At 35.7% G+C, this 10118-nt stretch overlaps 1 protein-coding gene across 6 annotated transcripts; it reads left to right on the top strand.

Annotated features, from left to right (window-relative positions):
* Positions 1-732: 732 nt before the first annotated feature.
* Positions 733-9576, top strand: LOC120016228 (PTI1-like tyrosine-protein kinase 1). 6 transcript variants are annotated; one of them, XM_038868896.1, is made up of 12 exons: positions 734-1253; positions 2013-2149; positions 2463-2560; positions 4406-4761; positions 5763-6212; positions 6351-6502; positions 7549-7622; positions 7739-7886; positions 8064-8213; positions 8613-8696; positions 8977-8978; positions 9272-9576. In XM_038868896.1, the coding sequence occupies exons 1-10, from the start codon at positions 1067-1069 to the stop codon at positions 8691-8693; spliced, it is 1833 nt and encodes a 610-aa protein (XP_038724824.1). In that variant the 5' UTR covers positions 734-1066; the 3' UTR covers positions 8694-8696; positions 8977-8978; positions 9272-9576. The 6 variants fall into 6 exon arrangements, with proteins under 6 accessions (XP_038724828.1, XP_038724824.1, XP_038724825.1 ...); XM_038868897.1 differs by having other exon boundaries at positions 8613-8731; XM_038868899.1 differs by lacking the exon at positions 8977-8978.
* Positions 9577-10118: the final 542 nt, after the last annotated feature.

Here is a 10118-nt window from a genome sequence, read left to right as displayed (position 1 = left end):
AATCAATCAAACAAACTACTCAAGCCCAAAAGCAACTTCAACTTTCAAGCTTCCTAGCATTTCAATTACATTTCCAAATCTTTGTCAATCTCAAACTATGTCAAATTCTCTTGCATTTATTTCCAATCAAGTTTCAATACCAACCATCGTTGTGTAAATTGTTCTTGGTATATGTTTTTGTTTCTTCATTTCAATCTCAACGAAGCGCACTTCAATGGAGTTGGGGAACCTAGAACTATTGAGGTCCCAAGATAGTTCGCTCAATCGTCTTCATAGAAGTCATATTTACATTCGGTGCAATTTATTCATTAGTGTAGAAAACTACTTGGCACATCCGCAAATCACCATCACCTTGGGCCACATTTAGGTGACAACACATGGTTTCCTTTCTTTCCACATCTACCACACATAATTTATCTTTTCCATTGTAAAATTTCAGACCTAGTTGCACCATTTCCACCCATTGGATGGCCTTAATAGTTGGAGGAGGAGGATAGAAGATGAGGGTATTTCTATCAATAAAATAAATGTTTACAATTTTTTTGTGCTTTATGAAATATTGTTTTTAATTTTATGTAACAAAACTTATGTGAGTGTCCTTATCGGAACAAAATTTTTAGTTGAATGACTTATTACTAACTCTCCCCTTAATATAATACTCCTATAATTTTCATTACTTGACCCAATCATATTAATTAATCAATTAAATATATTAATCAAAGAATGATTAATTCAATAGAGATCTAAGGGTGGGTGACAGTTTCGGAGATCGTGAGGAGGCTCTGTCGAAAGATATGAGAACATGAAGGGAACTTTTGTATTCGAGTGCCTAGCAATCTTCTCAGTTGTATTGTTGTTGACGGCAACTTCTCCCGCCATTTTCTTCTTCCTGTGCGAATCCGAATATCCAAAAAGCATATCCACGCCGTGTAGTACTTCTCCAATGAACTCTACCCAATCCTCATTGGACGAATACCAATTTCACTATAGTGTTTCTTTGAATTGGTTTCAGTCTTTATATTCGCTAGTAGTCCCCAATACTTAACCCAAGAAGCTTCAAATTGTAATGGCATTGGGTTCCATGGAGAGTCCCCTTTCACCTTCTCATGTTATCATTGCTTATGATGCCACCAAGGATCGGAGTGAGCATGAGCTTAAACTCACTGTTGATTCTGTGAGGGTAAGAGGGGATATTCTTCGAGGAGGCGATACGCTTATTGTGCTCGGAGTTCTTCATAAGGTGCTTCACCCATGTAAGTGTTTGATGAAATGTATCTTTCATTACAATTATGGGCTTTAATCTCTTTTGTGAGTGCTTCACCTATGTAAGTGTTTGATAATCAGTTATCAAATTAGATAGAAGCCTGATATATTGAATTCCAATCATCTAGTTGTGCAAATTATATAGATGAATAGGGACATGCAAATGATGTATTATCGAGCTCCTACATGCATTTATATATATGAAGGCAAAGGACTGATGCAGCACATATCCAAATATTAACCTTTGCCTGATAGCATCCAGTAACCATGCTCTCTTGACTCATTATATAATTTTGTGGAAGCATTTTGGGATTGGTCAATGAAATTTGAAAACGGAAATCTTGTTTTCTTGACTAATGGCTCGAGCATTGCAAGGTCAAAATTGCGAAAGCCATTCCCAAGTATTGGTGGTATCATTTCTTAATGGTAAGATTCAGATCAAAGGGAATTTGTCAGTAGACATTATACGATCACCATTTCCTTCAAAAAAAAAAAATGTGTCTCAATATTATATTTATTGACTTTTGCCTGTTGGTTGTTCTACCTTTAGTTTATCTAATAGCTGCCTTGATTTTTGGGTCCTTATGAATGAACAATTTGGTTCGAAATACAGCTGTTTTCTGCATAATATATGTTTTCTATTGGATGATACATGAAGGCATAATGTATGCTATGAAATTCTTCACCTGACACTATTCTACTTCTTTTTTGCTTCTTCTCCATATGTTATTTTTTTGCACATGCATAAGTGGGTTATCAGCTCAAGGTGGGTCATGATTCTTTTGGTACATCTAGCAATCGTGCTATGGAGGAAGACGTTTCAAGGAAAGTTGAAGTGTATGTAAACATGCTCTTGAAAAGCGCAGAAGAGTGTGAAGATGAAGGGGTACCTTTCAGTCTATAATGTTTTCATATGTCATTTCCTTTTCTTTTTTTTTTGAATGCTCTATTGGTTTTATCAGTTGTTTGTTATCTGTTCTCTTAACATTTAGTGAGTTAAGTTACCTAGAATTCCCTTGTTGATTATTTCCTTTGAAGAATTTCCTTGCCTCATTGTGCTACTATCAGAAACACAAAAATCCCAAAGAATTGGTCAGTTAGTAAGCAATATAAACACAATGTACTCTTCCAAAAAAACATATGCTTTTCAATATCATTTCCGAGTTTATGGTAATATTTATTTTTCCTTTCATCTTTAGGTCAGCATTGAAGTTAAAATTACTGCTGGAACTCCCATGAAGAAGGTTATTTTGCAAGAAGCTGCAGCCTGCAATGCATCTTGGGTCATTCTTGATAGGTAATTGTTATGCAAATCTTGTGTACAAAGTTCATCTTTATTTTTTTTCCAGGAGCAATACAAGGAAGTAATTCATGAAGTGAATTATCTTGAGAACTACCAAAACCTATAATCCAAAGTCTAAAGTGTTTAACCATCTCCCTTGAATTAGAGACATAGAAGCTTTAGTGCCCTCAAAACTCAGCAAGTCATCTCTATGACATTTTTTTCTCTTATTTGCTGTGAAAATTCCTTTCATTTCAAGTAGATTTGGAAAATTTAGAAAATAGTGTTTGTTGTTTGAATAAAATTTCTTTGATTGGGTATTTGTATTAGAATTTTTAGTCCAATACACATCAACAATATTGTCCGCTTTGGGTTGTATGGTTCTGGTGGATACATCGGGCCAGCACGGCTTTGCCTTCTTAGGAGGTCACTCATCCCAATAGTGCTCATGCATAAGCATGCTTAACTGTGGAGTTACTACGGAATGTTAACCTCTAGGAAAACGCGTTGTTAATGGTTAGAAACTTGAATCATCTATATATGTTAACAACTTCCACACCTATACATAAACATATATGCATCCGTATGTAATGTGGTAGCTATACATATGCCCTATTGAGGTTGTCATTTCATGTCTCTTTTTTTCTTGTTACCTATACCCAGGATACTCTTTATTTACTCATATGATAGAAAGGGATCATAATAACTATTTGTTACCGTTCATTCTCCTTGAGCTCTGAAAAACCACTCTTACCCATTGCCCTCGAGCTTTGTGAAGCACTTGGGGCTCCCTCTATTCACATTTGAAGATCTTGTTGTCTAGAGAGAGAGGGAGTGTGGGATTCAAGAAAGGGAATTTTCTCTAACAAAAGTTTTGGGTTAGCTTCCCCTAACAAAAATGTAAACACAAATGTCAGATTTGTGTAAGCATGACTTGACCTTAGTATTAAAGTAGGAATTTTTTAAGAATTTTGAAGTCCTTTCCTTAGGAAAAGGATTTGTCTTCTTCCATGGATTAAATATTAATATACATGTATGGATATGAGTCTACTCATGTGCATCACGTACTTTTTGAAATAGTAATATACATGTATGGATATGAGTCTAATCATGTGCATCATGTATTTTTTCAATGTATGGAGGCGCCTTTTTCTTGTGTAACACAAGTTGTTTATTCCAAGTGTTGTAAACAAAGCATGTATATAAACACGCCTGACATTTAGAAGGTATAAATTTGAGTTAGTGAGGATGTGATGTATGATGCTTTGTCTGTACTTGGAAAGAAATTATGGTAGTAGTGTTATAGTTTTTTTTTTTTAATTATTTAAGTACACATCATTAAGTTTTTTTAACATAGTTTTATTTGCTAATAAATGATTTGGTTCCTGCATAAGTATATGACCCTGGCGAGGGGTAAAATAAAAGTTTGATGTCTAATTATTCTGGGGTGCTAGTTTTCTGGCTTCAGTCTCCTTGTGGATTCAAGGACGCTTTTCCAGAAGTCTTCTAGTACATTCTTCATCAAGAATCCATTTGATCCTTTTCTCTAAATTATCATTGATATATTTGCTCCAATACTTTTAGTTAGTTAGTTATTCAATTAGCTGTTAGAGATTAAATGTTATCATCAAGGATACAGAGAATAGAGGATTTCTGGAGCTTACCTCAAATGTTGGGTTAGGGCTTAGTTAATTTTGATGATGATAGTTAAAGATATAACATAAATAAATGCGTAAATGTAGACTTTCACATTTACGCGGGACTATATGGATGTGTAATTTTTTGGTTCTTTGTCTTCTCTGTCGCTTGCTTGTTTTCTATATTTTATTCACTCCATAAGTAATTTCCAAATCTTGACAGGCACCTTAGAAAGGACCTAAAGTTTTTTCTTAAACAAATACCATGCAAGGTTGCTATAATCCAAGATAGCTTGTCTTTGGATGTCTTGAGATCTCATCCTGCAGATGAAGCAGATGCTATACTACATAAGAATTTTTATTCCATATCCAAGCCTGTACCTTTGATGAATTCTGAAGGCAGTGAAGAAAAAAACATTCAGCAGTCTGTTATCTCTTGTCAAAGCTACTCAGCATCCATTGATTCCCTGCAAAGCTCAACGATGCTCAAAGGGAGTGCAATGCCTTCATCTGCGTACAGATCATGGGAGCATAGCCTTTCCTCGGATTTTGGTTCATCCTCAAAGCAAGACATATCAGGTCAGCAATCATGCCATGTTCTACAGAATCAAACAACTAGGCAATTTAGTCTTACAAAACGTGATATATTCACCTGCAGCATTCAAGCCTTTTTACAACTACGACAATATGCTTCACAACTCACTATAATCTTAATGTAAGGTGTATTGTTTATCAGCAAGCTAATTAGTTTGCATTTTGAGTTTCTTCTGGAGTCTGAATTATAATGCCAATAGACCTGAGAAACCAAAGCCCTCTACCAAACCATGTAATTTCACGGGTTCTTGTGTTTACTTTCATTTTTCCAAAATCCACACAACACACTGAGGTCACTCATTTTTCTAGAACAGACGAACTCAGCTTAGTTAGATGTTTACTAACATCCGAAGATTAAGTTCCATTAGTTACCACAGTATCACCAGATCATATTTCTTGATATAGGTATTTGATCTTGTTTATCATTAAACGCTGTTTGATAAGATGGAGGGCTTTCTCTTGCGCACACATTTTTCTAAATCAAGAGAACTTATGCACCTAACCAAAACCATATTAATAAATTAATTTGTGCTTGTACACAAGTTGTTTTGATGATGAAGTGCAATATTGTCTGTAAATTGATGGATGTAATAAATATGCTGACTATAGCCACAAGGCCCACAACTACCCTTGTTTCTTTACCAAAACCATATGAATATATGATGAAATAACTCTTTTATATTCTGTTGAACTTCTTTGGCAAAGAGGCCTGGATATGGAGCCCTATTTAAGTTTAGAAATATTGATATCTTTGTTCTTGACCATACTGCCTCTATAATTCCAACCAGTTGTAAGGTGTGGCAGTGACGAGGATAATTTTCATTGTCAGTTGGTGATTATGTTACCCTTTCTATTACCTTTTATGGGCTACATTGTTGTTTTATCACTCTTCATTAAGTCAAATCATTAGCATAAATAACATTGCTTTCTTGTACTTTCAAATCAGTCATCATAGTATCAATGAAGAGAACAATTGTCCCTTCCAGGTGTGTACACCAAAGTAGAAAACAAAAATCGTACTGCTCAACTTGTCCCAAAGCAACTTAAAAGCTCCTTCCAAGGAGGATCCTCAGAAGCACCTATTCTTTGTGCTGCTTGTGGGATGAGGAGTGAGTTGTATATGAACAATTCTATGAAATTCAGTTTTTCTCAGATTCAGACCGCAACAGATGAATTTTCAAAGGACAACTTGTTAGGGGAAGGTGGATATGGCCATGTCTATAAGGGGAAGCTTAAAGAGGGGCAACTAATTGCAGCAAAGGTGCGGAAAGAAGCAAGTACACAGGGTTTTGTTGAATTTAATTCTGAGGTTTATGTATTGAGCTTTGCTCGCCACAAAAATATCGTGATGCTGCTGGGTTATTGTTGCAAGGAGAACTTTAACATTTTGGTTTATGAGTATATTTGCAACAAGTCTCTTTATTGGCATTTATTTGGTGAGTAAATAGCTTGGGACTATTCCTTGATCATTTCGATTTTTCTCTTCATTATTTGTCTTTTTCCATTACAGCGAGAGTTTGACTTACACTTTCTTCTTGCTGTTAATTTTTCTCGGGCTTTCATACATAAAACAGAAAGCATTCTTGAGTGGCATCAAAGACTTGCTATTGCCATCGGAACAGCAAAAGGTTTGCGTTTTCTGCATGAGGAATGTCGTGGAGGTCCTATAATTCATCGTGACATGCGTCCAAGCAATATACTACTCACGCATGACTTTGTTCCAATGGTAAATTTATGCCCATGTTCTTTTACCATACTTATTTTTGTCCTTACAAACCAATCAGGCAAGTGTAAATCATTCTGTTTCTGAAAAACCAGAAGTCATGAAATGTCTTGGAAAACCAAAATTAATTATTTTTATCAATTTTGGAAGAAATTTAGTGGATAATTAGAGCGGTTTTCAAAATTTTGGCTTGCAACAGTATTCTTGATATCAATGGATGACTCTGGTCTTGTATTAATAAAACTTTATTTTGGAAATAACTGGTTGGAATAGTGACTAAACCAATACCAGACCATTTGGAAGAAATTTTTGGTGCTCTAAGTTTTGAACTAAAGGACATACTCTTTTTGAGTTTTTAGGGGAAATTGGACATTTTGATCTGTTATGTTCTAAGAACATAAAATGTTACATCTGTTACTTTGCATATAGCAACAAACTTACTAATATTCAAAAGTCTACCTTCCTCTGTTTCACCTAGAGGAATCCACATTTTAGTAAGGATTCAAAAGTAATTTCAGTTGGAGTACAAGCCAAAGGAAAAAAGAGATCATTAACTGAAGAACGATCCAATGAGGTATTATAGGAGATTTGGTTGCCAATTATTTGATGGAACTGGAAGTGGCCAAATTAGTGTAAACAATGATCTATATCGCAATTTGCAAGTACTAAGAAAAAGGAAGTGGGATAATTAATTTGCTGAATGTCTTAATGTATGCTTCTGAGCTTCTAACAATTTCTCTTGTATTTCTCTATTGCTTATTGTATTGAAAATGGTGAAATTCTTTGCCTCAACGATTCATCTAGTAAATCAGCATCCTCAGCATATTAGCATACTGATCTGTTTTCAGCTTTGTTTGATAATTTGAAGTTTTGTTGAAGAATGCCGTTGGAGTTTGTTCATTTGATTCATGGTATTGCTTACTTTTATGTTCTAATGATGGAGACTCTTGCCACTAAAATTTTGCATGACGAATGAGTGTACATGTTGAAATCTTCAGTAAAATGACACTTTAAGAAATTGAATTGACGGAATACTCGCACTTACACAGCTAGGAGACTTTGGCCTTGCGAAATGGAAGACCACTAATGATCCTATGCAGACAAGAGTACTTGGAACATTCGGGTAGGATTCTTTTGTCTTTCTGCTTTGTAGTACAACATATTATAGTTTTTATATTTCCATATCTATTATGTCTTCATTTTGTTACCAAAAGATGACATGTTCTTTTCTTCATGTAGATACCTTGCTCCAGAATATGCAGAGAATGGTATTGTTTCTGTAAGAACAGATGTCTATTCCTTTGGCATTGTGCTGTTGCAACTAATATCAGGACGAAAGGTAGTGGTTGCAAACAGGGAAGGTCAACAACAATCTCTGCGCCAATGGGTTGGTTTCTCGATTGTTATGCTTTAGAAAAACAGTGATACTTTTACAATTTTCTATTTTGATTGCAGTGCTAGGTACTTCATATGCATTTTACCCTAGCAAAATACATTATTCCATTTGTACATGTTTCCTCTGTTAGCATCTAAGATATCTCTCTATGCTCTCTGGTGGATTTAGGCAGAGCCACTGATCGAGAAGCTTGCATTACATGAACTTATTGATCCTCGTCTGGAAGACTCGTATGACACTTATGAATTATACCTTATGGCCAAAGCAGCATACTTCTGTGTGCAAAGGAGCCCTGAAATGCGGCCATCAATGGGAGAGGTAAATGGGCTTATATGTTTTGGCGTACTTTTTGCGAAAGTCTTCCTTCAATAAGCATCTTTCATAGCCAACTGAATTTTTATGGTTAATAGGACTCCAAAACCATTGAGCATGCATGGGAAATCTCTGCTTGACGTTACGGGGAGAGCCAATATTTTAGAATGATATCTATAATAGATAAGACCAAAGCAAAAATTATGAGTATTGCTATTATGCTGCATCTTCTCATGGTATTTTCTATAGTTTCTAAACATCAACAAACTCAGGCATGTGTGCATGTATTGATCATAACTCATCTCAGTATGCCAAGATAGTTTCCTTTAGCTAAATTTATTTCATCTATGTTCTATTCCTTTGTTGCTGTAGGCCAGACATTTAGTAATTTTGTTCTTGAAACAGGTTGTGGGCCTTCTTGAAGGTGAAAATGATCGCTACCGCAACCTTGGAGAGCAATATATACCAAAATTTCCCAATAGCTGAAGAGTATGACACATTTTTTTTATTTCCAATTTTAGAAGGTATTGGTTTATTTTCAATCTTTTGGAGCTGCTCCCTTACGTTATTTCCCTGAACCCCTTGTTATTTCATCCTCTCTTGCTTTTTGATAAAGAAGTTACTCTTCTTTTGAAACTTGAAAATAAAATTAAAATAAAAAATCCATGGCTTACATGGCAAGTGATTTTGTTTCTGTCTACCAATCTAAAAATAATCATGCCCCAATGTTTATTGGCAGTGCTGAAAACGATGCCTTTCTCAGTTGCAGATGTCAGTGTAACACTACTTCTCAATTTAGTGAGATGTATCCATATGATCATCGAAAAATTTCTCCAGCTTGAGCCCTTGTGATGAGAGTTCTGAGTTTGTCAAAGATTTGTTTCCACTTAGTGTCTGGATAATAAGTTGGCAATTTAATTGTAGTTCTATATATGCACATGGATATACCTGTGGTTTGCATGCCTGTTGCTTCTTTAGCATATTCTTGAAAGTCCACCCATTTTCTTCAATTCACTCAATCATATACGAACTGTTCCTGATCAATATCATCTGGACTTTGATAGATATATATGTGGACCTGTTGAAACCTGTTGCATGAGAGAGCTTCTACCCAAATGCGGGATTATTTTACCACCGAACTGGTAAAACCTCTATGATTTAGTGCCTGGAAAGTGCAAATACTTCTTAGTGGTCATCTAGACATCCAATGGTACGTTTGCTGGCTCTGGATTCGCAGCTTAGTGATCGTTCAAGTTATATTCGTTCATTTAAAGAACTACATGTACTTGCTTTAGAGTAGATTAGAAGATAAATATCATACATTACATGGATATGATGGTTGAATACCTAAATTTCAGGTGTTTTTCAATACTCTCTTTGGCTTTTGTAAGATCTGCAGCATGATGGTGTAATGCTTTGGTCCCACAAATCTTAGGTGATTCATCATGAGCTTGAATCATTGATGCTTTTGTTCAACTCTCCTAGTTCACATCCTACAGAATATGTTAGAGAGGGACTAGTGGAAGATAAGCATAAGCCCTGCACCCAACTTGATGTGCACTGTAGATGTTGTGTTCTTTTACCTGTGTCAATACATTAGATTGGAATGTGGATTAGTTTCAATTAGTACACTAGTGTTGTAGCACTCGGCTCGAGCAGACAGGGCCACGAGCCTCTGCAGTGTTAAGCTTGGTAGTACTGGGCGAGTTACCGAGTGATGATGAGACTAAGTCTCTTGTCCCGCATCACTCAGGGAAAGATGTAAGTACATAATACAATAGGCCAAACTCATTAACGTGTAACAAGCATTTCTCCTAGTTTCAAACTAGTATGGGCTGGTGGTGGACGTGGAAAGAAAATATAGGTGCTGACTAAGCTGCGTGGGATTACATATTGATATTATCAATTCCA

This window comes from Tripterygium wilfordii, chromosome 15, assembly GCF_013401445.1.
Source record: "Tripterygium wilfordii isolate XIE 37 chromosome 15, ASM1340144v1, whole genome shotgun sequence".
Classification (NCBI taxonomy): domain Eukaryota; kingdom Viridiplantae; phylum Streptophyta; class Magnoliopsida; order Celastrales; family Celastraceae; genus Tripterygium; species Tripterygium wilfordii.
The sequence above is the reverse complement of the archived record's forward strand: the minus strand, read 5'-3'. Positions and strand labels throughout refer to the sequence as shown.

Coding starts and splice junctions, on each gene's coding strand:
- LOC120016228 (XM_038868899.1), top strand. CDS start 1,067: ATGGCATTGGGTTCCATGGAGAGTCCCCTTTCACCTTCTCATGTTATC. Junction 2,561..4,405: donor TCTTGGGTCATTCTTGATAG/GTAATTGTTATG, acceptor AAATCTTGACAG/GCACCTTAGAAAGGACCTAA. Junction 8,214..8,612: donor TGCGGCCATCAATGGGAGAG/GTAAATGGGCTT, acceptor TTCTTGAAACAG/GTTGTGGGCCTTCTTGAAGG.